General features: G+C 56.1%; 1 protein-coding gene across 3 annotated transcripts; it reads left to right on the top strand.

Annotated features, from left to right (window-relative positions):
* Nucleotides 1–699: 699 nt before the first annotated feature.
* Nucleotides 700–20838, top strand: ABHD14A (abhydrolase domain containing 14A). Of its 3 annotated transcripts, none has more exons than XR_013262269.1 (5): nt 700–1064; nt 1950–2065; nt 12768–13003; nt 15582–16297; nt 16388–20838. XR_013262269.1 is itself a non-coding variant. In XM_077451489.1 (4 exons), exons 1-4 carry the CDS (start codon nt 823–825, stop codon nt 15759–15761), a joined length of 774 nt encoding a protein of 257 aa, XP_077307615.1. In that variant the 5' UTR covers nt 700–822; the 3' UTR covers nt 15762–20838. The 3 variants fall into 3 exon arrangements, 1 of the variants encoding a protein (XP_077307615.1); XR_013262268.1 differs by having other exon boundaries at nt 15582–16357; XM_077451489.1 differs by having other exon boundaries at nt 15582–20838.
* Nucleotides 20839–21135: the final 297 nt, after the last annotated feature.

Below are 21135 nucleotides of genomic sequence, written 5' to 3'. Positions count from 1 at the left end.
AATGAGGGGAAATCTGGCAATCCAAGAACTAGTGACCCCAATTGGGGGAGATTTCCCTTCACTTCCTGTCTCAAAGCCAAAAGAGGAAATGAGAGAAAATCTGGGAATCCCAGAAGTGGTGTCCCCATTGGGGAGATTTCCCTTCACTTCCCACCGGGGGGGGTGTTATAGAGTTCTGACATTCCCAGATTTTCCCTCACTTCCTCTTTTGGCTTTGAGACAGGAAGTGAAGGGAAATCTCCCCAATGGGGACACAGATGGCCAAAATAAACCAAGTCGCACCGCCAGTCTTTTCAATGGAAGCCGTTGAAAATGGTGCGACTTTTCGATGCGGCTTTGATCCATAGAATGTAAAGTTCGTGATGTTTCTTTTTTTTTGTTTGTTTGTTTTGTTATCGTTTTCTTTGTACGTTTATAAAACTTCAACAAAAAGATTGAAGGAGAGCGTAAAATTACATCAAAAATCGCACCAGGAAGTCGGAAATGAAAGTCGCTCGGGGGGGGGGGGCGGAGCCTCATTGGGATTCAGTTTTTTCCTCCTACAAATGAAACAATTTGATGATTTAAAGGGACTCTGCGGGCCGCCTGTGTGGTTGGGCTGCGATGGAAGCGGCCATTGAGGATCAGTAGAAGGGGGGAGGAGGAGGAGGAAGAGACGTTGGCAGATGACGGAGGAGGGGTGGGGGAGGGGGGAGGGAAGCTGCAGCTGGAGGGGGTGGGGATCATCAGCCGTCACATAAGACAGCAGCAGCCGTCTCGCCGTGCGTTGGGGGGGATTTCGTGGGAAGGAATTTGCGGTTTGCGCGCCCCCCTGCTGGAAGGATGGGATTGGGTCGGAACAAGGTGGCCGTCCTTCTTCTGGTTCTGTCCATCTCCGTCCTCCTCTACCTCCTTCTCCCCGTCGCCAAGCCGGACCTGGAGGAGCCCAAAGTGGAGAGTCCGCGCTCCGAGACGCAGGACAGCATGAACGTCACCGTCCGGACCGCCACCCTCTCCGGGGACTGGCCCACCTTCTACCGGGAGGCCGTGCCGCGGAGCGCCCTGGAGGGAGGCCCAACCGAGAGGTGAGGAGGACAATCCCACCCCCCCCCCATATGCTGGGCCCGGGGCAAGGGGGGAGGGGTGGCTGCCCCGGGGCGCAACGGTTTATTGCAGGGTTGTGGGTGCCCCTGACCCCTCAGTGAATGGGGGGGCATTTTTGCCAATTTTTGCCCTGGCACTGGCCGTATGTTACACTTCAGAGGGGGAGGGGGGCACCACCTGGTAATTTTTATAGGCCTTCCAAAATTGAGAGCGCCACCGATCGCCCAAGAAACGCCCAATGCCACCGGTGTCCTGTGCGCCCCCCCCAGGCCACCTTTCGCCGCTGAGGCTGCGGTCACACTTTAGCGCAAATGCGCTTACAATTGTTCCAATTTTGCACACAGTTAGGAAATGAGTGAAAGATGCCTTGCGGTGCCGCTCCTTGGTGACGGCGTCCCGAAAAAACCCCCCAAAAAAAACGCACATTTGGCGGTTAAAAAAAAAACAAATAATGCATGCGATTCTTTGCCGCACGTAAGGCAGCCCATTGAAATGATTGGGCTGCGTTGCCACTCCTTCATTCGTATATCTTCCTCCACAGCCAATGAAATGTACGAATAAAAACTTAATTTTATTCCATACTCTATTTTAGACTGGTGATGTCATCACCGGGTCTCTGTGCTTCTCTATGTACAGCGGGCAGATCGTGTAGTCCCCCACCAGGGGGCGCACAGGACAGGGTGACAACACAGGAGACAATTGGGGGTCAGGGAGGAAGCGTTGTCACCTGATCACAGGAAGTGCCTGAATAATCTACAACACCCTCATGATTTGGGAAGTGGGGGGGGGGGGGGGGGGGTTTCCTTCGTATTGTACTCGGTGTCTCCGGTGTGTATAATGAACGTTTCCTGTCTCCGGGGTTCCAGGTTCGCCGTTCTCCTGTTACACGGCCAATCCTTCACCTCACAGACCTGGGAGACTCTGGGGACGCTGCAGATCCTATCAGAACACGGATATCGGGCGGTGGCCGTCGACTTGCCAGGTAATTGTATTTCCTATAGGCTGAAATGATCTCCTATTGGTGGAAAGTGAGCCTGAATACCAAGGTGTGCAATGTTTATAAACAATGTTTCTTTGCATCTCCCATCTGAACAATGGCATAGTGCTGGTTGTCAGCAAGTAATTTGTACCCCCTAACCTGTGAACTTTTATATACCCCCCTCACCCCCACCATCCCTCCACTCTGATCACACCCTCCACCCCCACCATCCCTCCACTCTGATCACACCCCCCACCCCCACCATCCCTCCACTCTGATCACACCCTCCACCCCCACCATCCCTCCACTCTGATCACACACCCTCCACCCCCACCATCCCTCCACTCTGATCACACCCCCCACCATCCCTCCACTCTGATCACACCCCCCCCCACCATCCATCCACTCTGATCACACCCCCCCCCCACCATCCCTCCACTCTGATCACACCCCCCCCACCATCCATCCACTCTGATCACACCCTCCACCCCCACCATCCCTCCACTCTGATCACACCCCCCCCCCCCGCACCATCCCTCCACTCTGATCACACCCCCCCCCCCCCACCATCCCTCCACTCTGATCACACCCCCCACCATCCCTCCACTCTGATCACACCCCCCCCCACCATCCATCCACTCTGATCACACCCCCCCCACCATCCCTCCACTCTGATCACACCCCCCCCCCACCATCCCTCCACTCTGATCACACCCCCCCACCATCCCTCCACTCTGATCACACCCCCCCCCCCCCCACCATTCCTCCACTCTGATCACACCCCCCCCCACCATCCCTCCACTCTGATCACACCCCCCCCCACCATCCCTCCACTCTGATCACACCCCCCCCCCCCCACCATCCCTCCACTCTGATCACACCCCCCCCCCACCATCCCTCCACTCTGATCACACCCCCCCACCATCCCTCCACTCTGATCACACCCCCCCCCACCATCCCTCCACTCTGATCACACCCCCCCACCATCCCTCCACTCTGATCACACCCCCCCACCATCCCTCCACTCTGATCACACCCCCCCCACCATCCCTCCACTCTGATCACACCCCCCCACCATCCCTCCACTCTGATCACACCCCCCCCACCATCCCTCCACTCTGATCACACCCCCCCCACCATCCCTCCACTCTGATCACACCCCCCCCCCCCCCCACCATCCCTCCACTCTGATCACACCCTCCACCCCCACCATCCCTCCACTCTGATCACACCCCCCCACCATCCCTCCACTCTGATCACACCCTCCACCCCCACCATCCCTCCACTCTGATCACACCCCCCACCCCCACCATCCCTCCACTCTGATCACACCCTCCACCCCCACCATCCCTCCACTCTGATCACACCCCCCCCACCCCCACCATCCCTCCACTCTGATCACACCCCCCACCATCCCTCCACTCTGATCACACCCCCCCCCACCATCCATCCACTCTGATCACACCCCCCCCCCACCATCCCTCCACTCTGATCACACCCCCCCCACCATCCATCCACTCTGATCACACCCTCCACCCCCACCATCCCTCCACTCTGATCACACCCCCCCCCCCGCACCATCCCTCCACTCTGATCACACCCCCCCCCCACCATCCCTCCACTCTGATCACACCCCCCACCATCCCTCCACTCTGATCACACCCCCCCCCACCATCCATCCACTCTGATCACACCCCCCCCCACCATCCCTCCACTCTGATCACACCCCCCCCCCACCATCCCTCCACTCTGATCACACCCCCCCACCATCCCTCCACTCTGATCACACCCCCCCACCATCCCTCCACTCTGATCACACCCCCCCCCCCACCATTCCTCCACTCTGATCACACCCCCCCCCCCACCATCCCTCCACTCTGATCACACCCCCCCCCACCATCCCTCCACTCTGATCACACCCCCCCCCCCCACCATCCCTCCACTCTGATCACACCCCCCCCCCACCATCCCTCCACTCTGATCACACCCCCCCCACCATCCCTCCACTCTGATCACACCCCCCCCACCATCCCTCCACTCTGATCACACCCCCCCACCATCCCTCCACTCTGATCACACCCCCCCACCATCCCTCCACTCTGATCACACCCCCCCCACCATCCCTCCACTCTGATCACACCCCCCCCCCCCCCACCATCCCTCCACTCTGATCACACCCTCCACCCCCACCATCCCTCCACTCTGATCACACCCCCCCACCCCCACCATCCCTCCACTCTGATCACACCCCCCCCACCCCCACCATCCCTCCACTCTGATCACACCCCCCCCACCATCCCTCCACTCTGATCACACCCTCCACCCCCACCATCCCTCCACTCTGATCACACCCCCCCCCCCCCACCATCCCTCCACTCTGATCACACCCTCCACCCCCACCATCCCTCCACTCTGATCACACCCCCCCACCCCCACCATCCCTCCACTCTGATCACACCCCCCCCACCCCCACCATCCCTCCACTCTGATCACACCCCCCCCACCATCCCTCCACTCTGCTCACACACCCTCCACCATCCCTCCACTCTGATCACACCCCCCCACCATCCCTCCACTCTGATCACACCCCCCCACCATCCCTCCACTCTGATCACACCCCCCCACCATCCCTCCACTCTGATCACACCCCCCCCTACCATCCCTCCACTCTGATCACACCCTCCCACCATCCCTCCACTCTGATCACACCCCCCCACCATCCCTCCACTCTGATCACACCCCCCCACCATCCCTCCACTCTGATCACACCCCCCCCTACCATCCCTCCACTCTGATCACACCCTCCACCCCCACCATCCCTCCACTCTGATCACACCCCCCCCCACCATCTCTCCACTCTGATCACACCCCCCCCCCACCATCCCTCCACTCTGATCACACCCCCCCCACCATCCCTCCACTCTGATCACACCCCCCCCACCATCCCTCCACTCTGATCACACCCCCCCCACCATCCCTCCACTCTGATCACACCCCCCCCCCCCCCACCATCCCTCCACTCTGATCACACCCCCCCCACCATCCCTCCACTCTGATCACACCCCCCCCCACCATCTCTCCACTCTGATCACACCCCCCCCCACCATCCCTCCACTCTGATCACACCCCCCCCACCATCCCTCCACTCTGATCACCCCCCCCCCACCATCCCTCCACTCTGATCACACCCCCCCCCCCCCCACCATCCCTCCACTCTGATCACACCCCCCCCCACCATCCCTCCACTCTGATCACACCCTCCACCCCCACCATCCCTCCACTCTGATCACACCCCCCCCCCCGCACCATCCCTCCACTCTGATCACACCCCCCCCCCACCATCCCTCCACTCTGATCACACCCCCCACCATCCCTCCACTCTGATCACACCCCCCCCACCATCCATCCACTCTGATCACACCCCCCCCCCACCATCCCTCCACTCTGATCACACCCCCCCCCCACCATCCCTCCACTCTGATCACACCCCCCCACCATCCCTCCACTCTGATCACACCCCCCCACCATCCCTCCACTCTGATCACACCCCCCCCCCCCACCATTCCTCCACTCTGATCACACCCCCCCCACCATCCCTCCACTCTGATCACACCCCCCCCCACCATCCCTCCACTCTGATCACACCCCCCCCCCACCATCCCTCCACTCTGATCACACCCCCCCCCACCATCCCTCCACTCTGATCACACCCCCCCACCATCCCTCCACTCTGATCACACCCCCCCCACCATCCCTCCACTCTGATCACACCCCCCCACCATCCCTCCACTCTGATCACACCCCCCCACCATCCCTCCACTCTGATCACACCCCCCCCACCATCCCTCCACTCTGATCACACCCCCCCCCCCCCCACCATCCCTCCACTCTGATCACACCCTCCACCCCCACCATCCCTCCACTCTGATCACACCCCCCCACCATCCCTCCACTCTGATCACACCCTCCACCCCCACCATCCCTCCACTCTGATCACACCCCCCCACCCCCACCATCCCTCCACTCTGATCACACCCTCCACCCCCACCATCCCTCCACTCTGATCACACCCCTCCACCCCCACCATCCCTCCACTCTGATCACACCCCCCCCACCATCCCTCCACTCTGATCACACCCCCCCCCACCATCCATCCACTCTGATCACACCCCCCCCCCACCATCCCTCCACTCTGATCACACCCCCCCCACCATCCATCCACTCTGATCACACCCTCCACCCCCACCATCCCTCCACTCTGATCACACCCCCCCCCCCGCACCATCCCTCCACTCTGATCACACCCCCCCCCCACCATCCCTCCACTCTGATCACACCCCCCACCATCCCTCCACTCTGATCACACCCCCCCCCCACCATCCATCCACTCTGATCACACCCCCCCCCACCATCCCTCCACTCTGATCACACCCCCCCCCACCATCCCTCCACTCTGATCACACCCCCCCACCATCCCTCCACTCTGATCACACCCCCCCCACCATCCCTCCACTCTGATCACACCCCCCCCCCCACCATTCCTCCACTCTGATCACACCCCCCCCCACCATCCCTCCACTCTGATCACACCCCCCCCCACCATCCCTCCACTCTGATCACACCCCCCCCCCCACCATCCCTCCACTCTGATCACACCCCCCCCCCCACCATCCCTCCACTCTGATCACACCCCCCCACCATCCCTCCACTCTGATCACACCCCCCCCACCATCCCTCCACTCTGATCACACCCCCCCACCATCCCTCCACTCTGATCACACCCCCCCACCATCCCTCCACTCTGATCACACCCCCCCCACCATCCCTCCACTCTGATCACACCCCCCCCCCCACCATCCCTCCACTCTGATCACACCCTCCACCCCCACCATCCCTCCACTCTGATCACACCCCCCACCCCCACCATCCCTCCACTCTGATCACACCCCCCACCCCCACCATCCCTCCACTCTGATCACACCCCCCCCACCATCCCTCCACTCTGATCACACCCTCCACCCCCACCATCCCTCCACTCTGATCACACCCCCTCCCCCACCATCCCTCCACTCTGATCACACCCCCCCACCCCCACCATCCCTCCACTCTGATCACACCCCCCCCCCACCATCCCTCCACTCTGATCACACCCCTCCACCCCACCATCCCTCCACTCTGATCACACCCCCCCACCCCCACCATCCCTCCACTCTGATCACACCCCCCCACCCCACCATCCCTCCACTCTGATATACTCATGACATGCACCCCCCCACCATCCCTCCACTCTGCTCACCACCCTCCACCATCCCTCCACTCTGATCACACCCCCCCCACCATCCCTCCACTCTGATCACACCCCCCCACCATCCCTCCACTCTGATACACCCCCCCACCATCCCTCCACTCTGATCACACCCCCCCCTACCATCCCTCCACTCTGATCACACCCTCCACCCCCACCATCCCTCCACTCTGATCACACCCCCCCCCACCATCTCTCCACTCTGATCACACCCCCCCCCACCATCCCTCCACTCTGATCACACCCCCCCCACCATCCCTCCACTCTGATCACACCCCCCCCACCATCCCTCCACTCTGATCACACCCCCCCCCCACCATCCCTCCACTCTGATCACACCCCCCCCCCCCCCACCATCCCTCCACTCTGATCACACCCCCCCCACCATCCCTCCACTCTGATCACACCCCCCCCCACCATCTCTCCACTCTGATCACACCCCCCCCCCACCATCCCTCCACTCTGATCACACCCCCCCCACCATCCCTCCACTCTGATCACACCCCCCCCACCATCCCTCCACTCTGATCACACCCCCCCCCCACCATCCCTCCACTCTGATCACACCCCCCCCCCCCCCACCATCCCTCCACTCTGATCACACCCCCCCCCACCATCCCTCCACTCTGATCACACCCTCCACCCCCACCATCCCTCCACTCTGATCACACCCCCCCCCCACCATCCCTCCACTCTGATCACACCCTCCACCCCCACCATCCCTCCACTCTGATCACACCCCCCCCCCCACCATCCCTCCACTCTGATCACACCCTCCACCCCCACCATCCCTCCACTCTGATCACACCCCCCCACCCCCACCATCCCTCCACTCTGATCACACCCCCCCCACCCCCACCATCCCTCCACTCTGATCACACCCCCCCCACCATCCCTCCACTCTGCTCACACACCCTCCACCATCCCTCCACTCTGATCACACCCCCCCACCATCCCTCCACTCTGATCACACCCCCCCACCATCCCTCCACTCTGATCACACCCCCCCACCATCCCTCCACTCTGATCACACCCCCCCCTACCATCCCTCCACTCTGATCACACCCTCCCACCATCCCTCCACTCTGATCACACCCCCCCACCATCCCTCCACTCTGATCACACCCCCCCACCATCCCTCCACTCTGATCACACCCCCCCCTACCATCCCTCCACTCTGATCACACCCTCCACCCCCACCATCCCTCCACTCTGATCACACCCCCCCCCACCATCTCTCCACTCTGATCACACCCCCCCCCCACCATCCCTCCACTCTGATCACACCCCCCCCACCATCCCTCCACTCTGATCACACCCCCCCCACCATCCCTCCACTCTGATCACACCCCCCCCACCATCCCTCCACTCTGATCACACCCCCCCCCCCCCCACCATCCCTCCACTCTGATCACACCCCCCCCACCATCCCTCCACTCTGATCACACCCCCCCCCACCATCTCTCCACTCTGATCACACCCCCCCCACCATCCCTCCACTCTGATCACACCCCCCCCACCATCCCTCCACTCTGATCACACCCCCCCCACCATCCCTCCACTCTGATCACACCCCCCCCCCACCATCCCTCCACTCTGATCACACCCCCCCCCCCCCCCCACCATCCCTCCACTCTGATCACACCCCCCCCCACCATCCCTCCACTCTGATCACACCCTCCACCCCCACCATCCCTCCACTCTGATCACACCCCCCCCCCGCACCATCCCTCCACTCTGATCACACCCCCCCCCCACCATCCCTCCACTCTGATCACACCCCCCACCATCCCTCCACTCTGATCACACCCCCCCCCACCATCCATCCACTCTGATCACACCCCCCCCCACCATCCCTCCACTCTGATCACACCCCCCCCCCACCATCCCTCCACTCTGATCACACCCCCCCACCATCCCTCCACTCTGATCACACCCCCCCACCATCCCTCCACTCTGATCACACCCCCCCCCCCACCATTCCTCCACTCTGATCACACCCCCCCCCACCATCCCTCCACTCTGATCACACCCCCCCCCACCATCCCTCCACTCTGATCACACCCCCCCCCCCACCATCCCTCCACTCTGATCACACCCCCCCCCACCATCCCTCCACTCTGATCACACCCCCCCCACCATCCCTCCACTCTGATCACACCCCCCCCACCATCCCTCCACTCTGATCACACCCCCCCACCATCCCTCCACTCTGATCACACCCCCCCACCATCCCTCCACTCTGATCACACCCCCCCCACCATCCCTCCACTCTGATCACACCCCCCCCCCCCACCATCCCTCCACTCTGATCACACCCTCCACCCCCACCATCCCTCCACTCTGATCACACCCCCCCACCATCCCTCCACTCTGATCACACCCTCCACCCCCACCATCCCTCCACTCTGATCACACCCCCCACCCCCACCATCCCTCCACTCTGATCACACCCTCCACCCCCACCATCCCTCCACTCTGATCACACACCCTCCACCCCCACCATCCCTCCACTCTGATCACACCCCCCACCATCCCTCCACTCTGATCACACCCCCCCCCACCATCCATCCACTCTGATCACACCCCCCCCCCACCATCCCTCCACTCTGATCACACCCCCCCCACCATCCATCCACTCTGATCACACCCTCCACCCCCACCATCCCTCCACTCTGATCACACCCCCCCCCCCGCACCATCCCTCCACTCTGATCACACCCCCCCCCCCACCATCCCTCCACTCTGATCACACCCCCCACCATCCCTCCACTCTGATCACACCCCCCCCCACCATCCATCCACTCTGATCACACCCCCCCCACCATCCCTCCACTCTGATCACACCCCCCCCCCACCATCCCTCCACTCTGATCACACCCCCCCACCATCCCTCCACTCTGATCACACCCCCCCACCATCCCTCCACTCTGATCACACCCCCCCCCCACCATTCCTCCACTCTGATCACACCCCCCCCCACCATCCCTCCACTCTGATCACACCCCCCCCCACCATCCCTCCACTCTGATCACACCCCCCCCCCCCACCATCCCTCCACTCTGATCACACCCCCCCCCCCACCATCCCTCCACTCTGATCACACCCCCCCCACCATCCCTCCACTCTGATCACACCCCCCCCACCATCCCTCCACTCTGATCACACCCCCCCACCATCCCTCCACTCTGATCACACCCCCCCACCATCCCTCCACTCTGATCACACCCCCCCCACCATCCCTCCACTCTGATCACACCCCCCCCCCCCCACCATCCCTCCACTCTGATCACACCCTCCACCCCCACCATCCCTCCACTCTGATCACACCCCCCCACCCCCACCATCCCTCCACTCTGATCACACCCCCCCCACCCCCACCATCCCTCCACTCTGATCACACCCCCCCCACCATCCCTCCACTCTGATCACACCCTCCACCCCCACCATCCCTCCACTCTGATCACACCCCCTCCCCACCATCCCTCCACTCTGATCACACCCTCCACCCCCACCATCCCTCCACTCTGATCACACCCCCCCCCCCACCATCCCTCCACTCTGATCACACCCTCCACCCCCACCATCCCTCCACTCTGATCACACCCCCCCACCCCCACCATCCCTCCACTCTGATCACACCCCCCCCACCCCCACCATCCCTCCACTCTGATCACACCCCCCCCACCATCCCTCCACTCTGCTCACACACCCTCCACCATCCCTCCACTCTGATCACACCCCCCCCACCATCCCTCCACTCTGATCACACCCCCCCACCATCCCTCCACTCTGATCACACCCCCCCACCATCCCTCCACTCTGATCACACCCCCCCCTACCATCCCTCCACTCTGATCACACCCTCCACCCCCACCATCCCTCCACTCTGATCACACCCCCCCCCACCATCTCTCCACTCTGATCACACCCCCCCCCCCCACCATCCCTCCACTCTGATCACACCCCCCCCACCATCCCTCCACTCTGATCACACCCCCCCCACCATCCCTCCACTCTGATCACACCCCCCCCCCACCATCCCTCCACTCTGATCACACCCCCCCCCCCCCCCACCATCCCTCCACTCTGATCACACCCCCCCCACCATCCCTCCACTCTGATCACACCCCCCCCCCACCATCTCTCCACTCTGATCACACCCCCCCCCCCCACCATCCCTCCACTCTGATCACACCCCCCCCACCATCCCTCCACTCTGATCACACCCCCCCCACCATCCCTCCACTCTGATCACACCCCCCCCCCCACCATCCCTCCACTCTGATCACACCCCCCCCCCCCCCCACCATCCCTCCACTCTGATCACACCCCCCCCCACCATCCCTCCACTCTGATCACACCCTCCACCCCCACCATCCCTCCACTCTGATCACACCCCCCCCCCCACCATCCCTCCACTCTGATCACACCCCCCCCACCATCCCTCCACTCTGATCACACACCCCCCACCATCCCTCCACTCTGATCACCCCCCCCCCCCCCCACCATCCCTCCACTCTGATCGCACCCCTCCCCCATCCCTCCACTCTGATCGCACCCCTCCCCCACCACCCCTCCACTCTGATCGCACCCCTCCCCCACCACCCCTCCACTCTGATCACCCCCCCCCCCTCTCCTATCGCACACAATCCCCCCACGCCTTGTGATGGTGGTAGCTGCACCAACCAGCGGAGGGCCTCCTCCACCCTGACCCCCTCCGCTGCTAACACCCCCGACCTGACCCCCCTGCACAGCATGGTGCTCATTCCTTAATCCCTGCACACTTGGGATCAGGATCGGCCCTCCTCTGCATGTTTGGATCCGTTCTCCTGCAGGTAAACTAAAACCTCCACTCTGCACCCTCTCGCCCCCCGGGCACAATGTGGAGGTTTTCATTTACCAGCTGGTGCAGCTGGCCCTGTCTGCACCCCTCTCTAAATATTGTGCCCAGGGCGACCGCACCGGACCCCCCCCACCCCCCCCTCTTTTCATGCTGCACCACTGCATCTTAACATTAATTATAAACAATGTTACTCTATCTCCTGTCTGAATAATGTTTATAAACAATGTTACTTTCTATCTTTTTGTTTGTGAATCTGCAAATGTTCTTACCTGTAGATCCTGCCAGTAATAGCACTTCCTATTTACAGGAAGCGAAGCCGCTACTTTGCAATTAGCAGCAATGTTGTCGGCCTGTCATACAAGCGTGTTTACATGCGTGTTATCATAGTAATGCACATTAGTCATGCTAGTCACACAATGCAATGGATAAATATAAAAGGACCTCAGAAGACATTCTTGGAATCTGATTTGCAGATAGTCTCAGAATTCAGCTTTTTGTATGTTTTTTATGAAATCTTTCCCCGGAGGGTGTCTGAGATCTGCGTCTCATTCCAGGATACGGCCAATCACTGCAGGCCCAGCCAATGTCATCGGAGAAAGGACGCACAGACTATCTGCTGCACATCATTGAGTCCCTGGGGGGCCGCCAGCCAGTCCTCATCAGTCCCTCCATGAGTGGTCTGTTCTCCTTACCCCTCCTCCTGCAGCACCCGGAACGCCTCCGAGGATTCGTCCCCATCGCCCCCGTTGGGACCAAAGGTTTCAAGCCGCAGCAATACCAACAGATCCAGGTAAGTGCCGGCAGGGCGGAGGGTAGACCCGGCCCTGAGCTATAGATCTGGGGGGCAGATATAAGCAGATTTAAAGGGTCAGTCCATCAATGATATAGGTGGAGCCTGGTGGGCTGAGTCATCCCCACCTTCTTGGGGAACGTCTTGGGTACTTTATTAGTAAGATCTCCCATCATAATTCCCCAAATTCCCATCATATCAGGAGTTCTGTCTATAACAGTGGTCTCCATACTGTGGCCAAGGGGCCAGATGCAGCCCTTTGCTTGCTTTTGTCTGGCCCATGGAGCATTAATCCCCACACTGTCAGCAGTGGGGCATAGTTCCTCCTACTGACACCAATGATGGGGCACTATTCCTCCCTGCTGACACCAATGATGGGGCACTATTCCTCCCTGCTGACACCAATGATGGGGCACTATTCCTCCCCGCTGACACCAATGATGGGGCACTATTTCTCCCCGCTGACACCAATGATGGGGCACTATTTCTCCCCGCTGACACCAATGATGGGGCACTATTTCTCCCCGCTGACACCAATGATGGGGCACTATTTCCTCCCCGCTGACACCAATGATGGGGCACTATTCCTTCCCCGCTGACACCAATGATGGGGCACTATTCCTTCCCCGCTGACACCAATGATGGGGCACTATTCCTTCCCCGCTGACACCAGTGGTGGGGCACTATTCCTTCCCCGCTGACACCAGTGGTGGGGCACTATTCCTTCCCCGCTGACACCAGTGGTGGGGCACTATTCCTTCCCCGCTGACACCAGTGGTGGGGCACTATTCCTTCCCCGCTGACACCAGTGGTGGGGCACTATTCCTTCCCCGCTGACACCAGTGGTGGGGCACTATTCCCTTCCCCGCTGACACCAGTGGTGGGGCACTATTCCTTCCCCGCTGACCCCAGTGGTGGGGCACTATTACTTCCCCGCTGACCCCAGTGGTGGGGCACTATTACTTCCCCGCTGACCCCAGTGGTGGGGCACTATTACTTCCCCCGCTGACCCCAGTGGTGGGGCACTATTCCTTCCCCGCTGACCCCAGTGGTGGGGCACTATTCCTTCCCCGCTGACCCCAGTGGTGGGGCACTATTCCTTCCCCGCTGACCCCAGTGGTGGGGCACTATTCCTTCCCCGCTGACCCCAGTGGTGGGGCACTATTCCTTCCCCGCTGGCGCCAGTGGTGGGGCACTATTCCTTCCCCGCTGGCGCCAGTGGTGGGGCACTATTCCTTCCCCGCTGGCGCCAGTGGTGGGGCACTATTCCTTCCCCGCTGGCGCCAGTGGTGGGGCACTATTCCTTCCCCGCTGGCGCCAGTGGTGGGGCACTATTCCTTCCCCGCTGGCGCCAGTGGTGGGGCACTATTCCTTCCCCGCTGGCGCCAGTGGTGGGGCACTATTCCTTCCCCGCTGGCGCCAGTGGTGGGGCCCTATTCCTTCCCCGCTGGCGCCAGTGGTGGGGCCCTATTCCTTCCCCGCTGGCGCCAGTGGTGGGGCACTATTCCTTCCCCGCTGACACCAGTGGTGGGGAGGAAGAGTCCCCATTGTTGGTGTCAGTGGAAAGAATAGTGCTCAGTTGTCAGTGTTAGGGGGGAATAATGCCCCAAGGGTCCGATAAAAGGAATCAGAGGGCTGCAGTTTGGAGACCACTGCTCTATATAGAAGAGTTGGAACCTTTTTTGGGCTTATCTTGGGGGTGGCCAGTCGGCTTTAGAAGCAGGCAAAAGCAATCAATACCATTGGGCTTAGGATGAATCCAAACATATCCCAGATAACATAAAGAAAGCTCAGGCTGGCTACAGCCTAGCTGCAAATATTACATTTAGACTAGGGGCACTTCAGCTTAACCAAGGGCCACTGCAATAATACAGAATTGCGCTATCTAACTACTCCCATCCAACTATATTACGTGACTAATATTACAGCAACGTTTTAAATATCACTAAAAGGATCAATGCTTTACCATATAATCCCTAAGTTTATGAAAAAAAAGACACAAATACTCAGAGGTAAAAAAAACAGCGTTATTGCCGGCCGGCAAGCGAGCGCCCATTCGCTCAGAGGTCACGTGATTGCGTCAACACGTCTAAGCCACCCAACGCACGTTGTCATAGGTGACGTCACCTCAGACGACGTCACCTATGACTAAAGGTGCGTGGCAGAATTATCCCATCAGGGATGTTGGGAACCTCTTATAATGGGCACAGCAGGTGTGGAGGGGAATGTCCCTCAAATTTTCTGCATTAGATTTAATTTATAATCCTCATCTCCATCTAGTGGCCAAAATGCGGTATATTTTCTCACTGAGGTATTTCGGATAACAATACCGCATTTTGGCCACTAGAGGGGACCTGACGATCATAGGCTTTAATTTATTACAGAATATATAGGAAATATTTGCTCCGCCTTCACAAATGCGCGCTACATTGGATCAAACCTTTTAATCGCTCTGTCATTGATTAGCTGGTTTGTTCACGTATTCTTCTGTTTAGTAGTGAATACATATGTTATTTACAGCTTACGTTACATAATATTCTAAATAGTAACTAAATATTTCCCTCTGTATTCTACGCAGGTTCCCACCCTCGTCGTCTATGGCACGCTCGACACTAATCTGGGCAGCCAATCCCTTGAGAGCCTGCAGAACCTACCCAACCACACCCTCAGCCCGCTGAAGGGGGCGGGGCATGCCTGCTACATGGACAGGCCGGAAGAATTTCACTCCTCCCTGCTAATTTTTCTCAGCAAACTTTAACCGCGCTCCGCGGGGGCGTCGCCTCGACAGAAGGAGTGCGATCTGCACAAGGCTTGTGACTGGAGGGAGTGCGGAGAATTTCTGCACTGGGTGTTCGGTGGCGGGGAGATGATTGTGATTTTCTTACTATTAGATATAAGGAAAGGGCTGATTGGCTCCTCCGATGGAGAAGATGGCCAAGGCTGCACGTGTGTGAGAGACCCCCGACCAAAATCCACAGGGTGGGGGGTGTCACGGTGTTCATGGGCACATCGACATAATGAGTCGGACTGCTCCTGGCAATAATACAGTTTTGAGTTGTGGTAATAGTACTTCTCTTCTAGTAATGGTAACTGACACATAATTATAGAGGGTGACGGGCAATGCTTGGGCAAGTTAGTTTTACACTGTTAGGAGCTGTGAGATATGTGGGGGCCACTTCATTATAGGTGAGAAATGTGGGGCCTCCTGAGATGTCTGGGGACCCCTCCACTATATTTGACATACATGGGGACCCCACCACTATATGTGATATATACCTCTCTACTATATGTGAGGTACAGGGAGACCCCTCTACTATATGTGAGGTACAGGGAGACCCCTCTACTATATGTGAGGTACAGGGAGACCCCTCTACTATATGTGAGGTACAGGGAGACCCCTCTACTATATTTAACACATATTGGAACCCCCTACACTACATTTGAGATGCCTGGGGGACTCTCCACTATATGTTGGCTACATGGAGGCCCAACTATATGAGAGATGTATAGGAGCCCCCATTAAATCTGACATACATGGGGACCCCTCAACTATCTGTGAGATGCATAGAAACCCCTCCAATATATTTGACATGTACAGGGGCCCCTTGGCTATATGTGAGATACATGCGGGCCCCTCTACTTTATGTGAAACATATGGGGACCCCTCCACTATATGTGAAATATGAGACCCTTCTACTATAATCAACATATATGGGGACCCCTCCACTATGCGTGAGATGTATGGGGACCCATACACTATATTTGACATCCATGGGGACCCCTCTGCTAAATGTGAGATGTATCGAGAGAGACCCTACCACTATATTTTAGATGTATGGGGGCCTCTATACTATATTTGACATATATGGGGACCCCTCTACTATATGTGAGATTTATGGTGATTCCTTCACTATATGTTAGCTGTATGGGGACCTCTACACTATATTTAACGTATATGGGGACCCCCTAAACTGTATGTGAGATGCCTGGGGACCCCTTCACTATATGTTTGATCTATGGAGACCTCTACACTATATTTGACATCCATGGGGGTCCTTCTGCTATATGTTAGATGTATGGAGAGAGACCCTACCACTATAAGATGTATGGGGGCCTCTACACCATATTTGACATATATGGCAACCCCTCTACTATATTTGATATTTTATTGGGACCCCTCCACTATATGTGGGATGTATTGGGACCCCTCCACTATATGTGGGATGTATTGGGACCCCTCCACTATATGTGGGATGTATTGGGACCCCTCCACTATATGTGGGATGTATTGGGACCCCTCCACTATGTGTGGGATGTATGCAGACCTGTACAGTATATGATATATGGGGGCTTCTAAACAATATTTGACATATATGGGGACCCCTCTACTATAGGTGACTTGCATGGGGACCCCTCCACTATATGTTAGATGTATGGAGACCTCTACACTATATTTGACATATGGGGACCCCACCAATATATGGGTGTCAGGCAAATGTTTCATTGTTATCAGCTATATGTGAGATACATGCGGACCCCTCTACTATATCTGACCCTTCCACTATATGTGAGATATGAGACCCTTCTACTATAATCAACATATATGGGGGACCCCTCCACTATGTGTGAGAATTATGGGGACCCTACCCCTATATTTTAGATGTATGGCACCCTGTCTACTATATTTGACATATAGGGGGACTCCTTCGCTATATGTGAGATTTATTGGGACCCCTCCACTATATGTGAGAGATATATGGGGGTTTCTTCACTATATTTGACATATTTACATATTTAGGGACTTAATACACTATTTATGAGATGTGTGGGGATCCCTTCCCTATATATGTTAGATATTTGGGGGCTTCTACACTATATTTAACATATCTGGGGACCCCTCCACTATATGTGTGATGTATGGAGACCCCTCCACTATATGTGTGATGTATGGGGACCCCTCCACTATATGTGTGAAGTATGGGGACCCCTCCACTATATGTGTGAAGTATGGGGACCCCTCCACTATATGTGTGATGTATGGGGACCCCTCCACTATATGTGGGATGTATGGGGACCCCTCCACTATATGTGGGATGTGTGGGGACCCCTCCACTATATGTGGGATGTATGGAGACCCCTCCACTATATGTGGGATGTATGGAGACCCCTCCACTATATGTGTGATGTATGGGGACCCCTCCACTATATGTGGGATGTATTGGGACCCCTCCACTATATGTGGGATGTATTGGAACCCCTCCACTATATGTGGGATGTATTGGGGACCCCTCCACTATATGTGTGATGTATGGGGACCCCTCCACTATATGTGGGATGTATGGAGACCCCTCCACTATATGTGTGATGTATGGGGACCCCTCCACTATATGTGGGATGTATGGGGATCCCTCCACTATATTTGACATATGGGGACCCCATCACTATAGTGGTGGCAGGCAAATGTTTCATTGTTCTCATATGTAAAAAGGATAAAAAACCTTGTACATGGCCGGTACCGGCACAGTACAGCAGATAACAGATAGCACTTTATCCTTACAGCGCCGAGGTCGGGGGTTCACTACCCCTTGGGGGATGCTATTATGGTTGGACTGTTCTTTCTGTGTTTATATGACTTTGGTGTTTAGTTTCTCTCCCCAACCCCGAAATGTCTTGCAAGACTTACTAGCCTCTGCCTATGGTGACCCAAGACTGGTGTCCAGCTCAGAAGAAGCCGGGCAATCTCTTTCCATATCATGTCAAGAACATATAAGCTGCAATAGTTTGAAGTGCTTGATAGGAGCTGACATGGACTAAGCGAGATTTGACAGACGGATGAGAAGTATCATCTCTCCGTGTAACGCGATGACGTCATCATGTAATGGTTTTGATGTACATCTGTGCAGACATTAGGAGAAATATCTACTGGGGGTTTAATTATACAAAACGCCAGACAATCCACCACTGGAATCCACGGACAATTTTTTCTTTTTTTTCTATTATTATGTAAGTAAAAAGATTTATGAAATAATTGGGATGTATCTTAGAACATTGTTCTTTTTAATGGCTTCTTCTATATTACCACTATTGTAATGCCTGTAGCTCTGGACCAATGAGAATGAGGACTGGTTCTGGTCTAAATCCAAAGAAATGCGTTCTTTTTGAAGGCGGTAAGCCTGAGATGAACGTCTGGTGTGGGGGGGGGGGAGCGGGTTCTGGTCCTAGCCTCTGAGATCACATTGGAAGGAATCACCTATCAGAAGACTAACCAAATCTTGCATATGTGGTTAGGCGCGTCTGGTGAGAACGGTCATGTCACTTGGAAATACATTTGCGATATTTATTACACAAGAATGCGTTTCGGGGAAATAGGCCCCACTTCTTCGGGGCTTAAAAATGGTTTGTGGAAGCATCACAAGTCTAAAAAGCCTAAATTTACTTACTTACTTAAAAACATATCCCTACAGCTATATCACTTACCTGTAACATAGTATGTCTCTTATGTATGCTGAGCAGGTAGTTGGATCCTGGAGAGATTGTCACTGCAGGGATGCCCCGTCATCTTCCTGTCTTCTGAGCTTCTGGCGCTGCAATGGTTAACAGCTCTGGGTCTTCCAGCCAGGGCTGGGACAAAGGGGTGGGCAGGAGGGACGGCTGCCCTGGGCGCAATGGTTTACTGTAGGGATGGGGGCGCCTTCCTTCTGCTACAAGGCTGAAACCAGTAGTGACAACAGCATCACTACTCATGTTAGCCCTGACATGAGTACTGAACTGCTGTTCTTGCCTGATGATCTAAAAAAAATGTTACAATTGCAGGTCCAGAAGTACAAAGGCAGGAAGAGGACGGGGCATCCCTGTAGTGAAGATTTTCACAGGATCCAGAAGTTTAGAAAGAGGAAGATGACAGGGCATTCCTGAACAGGAGATATCTCCAGAAGTTTAGAAAGAGGAAGATGAAGGGGCATCCCTGAACAGAAGATATCTCCAGAAGTTTAGAAAGAGGAAGATGAAGGGGCATTCCTGAACAGGAGATATCTCCAGAAGTTTAGAAAGAGGAAGATGAAGGGGCATCCCTGAACAGAAGATATCTCCAGAAGTTTAGAAAGAGGAAGATGACAGGGCATTCCTGAACAGGAGATATCTCCAGAAGTTTAGAAAGAGGAAGAGGAAGGGGCATTCCTGAACAGAAGCTATCTCCAGAAGTTTAGAAAGAGGAAGATGACAGGGCATTCCTGAACAGAAGATATCTCCAGAAGTTTAGAAAGAGGAAGATGAAGGGGCATCCCTGAACAGAAGTTTAGAAAGAGGAAGATGAAGGGGCATCCCTGAACAGGAGATATTCCCAGGATGCAGAAATTTAGAAAGAGGAAGACGAAGGGGCATTCCTGAACAGGAGATATCTCCGGGATCCAACTGCCTTCACAACATACATAAGAGACATACTTTATTACAGAAAGTTTGACCATAGCTATATTTTTTCAGCTTTAAGGCTAAAATATGGTTTAAAAATGTCAGCATCACCCGACCACAGGAAGTGTTGAGATGCCGCTGCCCTCACCGTGGTCAGGTTAGGCTGCCAATTTCTGCCAATTATTTACCCTTAATCCAGGCTTTAAAAATAAATATCATTGTGATTATTTGTAAAATCCAAAATAAGCAGGAAGAAATTCAACCGCAAATTTTAACCCTCCGTATCATTTCTAGTAAATAAAATGCCTGGACATCAGCTTTTTTTCGGGACATACAGCATGTGCAATCCAAGCAAAGTGTGGCAATGTGATATTTTTATTTTGTGATGCCAGAATGTGATCTAATAAATACATATTGGTTACAATGTATCATTACTACTTCTGATACACATATAACAACAAGCACACATGTATTATTAGTTATAAGATATTCTCGTGCCACAATATATATATATATATGAAACGAAATAAAGTGAAACTATGGTTGCAGCAAATCACTGGCAGGGGTGCAAACCCTCCCCAAATAAGTGTATTTAAAAAAAAAAAATCAATAAATGGTGTTGTGCTCCAAATAAATAAATAACGCTAATAAATAGTAGAGCAATCACAATAAACGTGTCTATAAACAGACTCAAAAACATACAAGTGCAAAGTTGTGCTATGAAA

This window comes from Lithobates pipiens, unplaced genomic scaffold (genome assembly GCF_037356315.1).
Source record: "Lithobates pipiens isolate NorthernLeopardFrog02 unplaced genomic scaffold, aLitPip1_a1.2 Scaffold_23, whole genome shotgun sequence".
Taxonomy (NCBI): Eukaryota; Metazoa; Chordata; class Amphibia; order Anura; family Ranidae; genus Lithobates; species Lithobates pipiens.
The sequence above is the reverse complement of the archived record's forward strand: the minus strand, read 5'-3'. Positions and strand labels throughout refer to the sequence as shown.

Excerpts from the sequence above, each read along its gene's own strand:
- ABHD14A (XM_077451489.1), top strand. The coding sequence starts at position 823 with ATGGGATTGGGTCGGAACAAGGTGGCCGTCCTTCTTCTGGTTCTGTCC. Across the intron at positions 1,065-1,949 it reads GAGGGAGGCCCAACCGAGAG|GTTCGCCGTTCTCCTGTTAC; the intron begins GTGAGGAGGACA and ends CCGGGGTTCCAG. Across the intron at positions 2,066-12,767 it reads GGTGGCCGTCGACTTGCCAG|GATACGGCCAATCACTGCAG; the intron begins GTAATTGTATTT and ends GTCTCATTCCAG.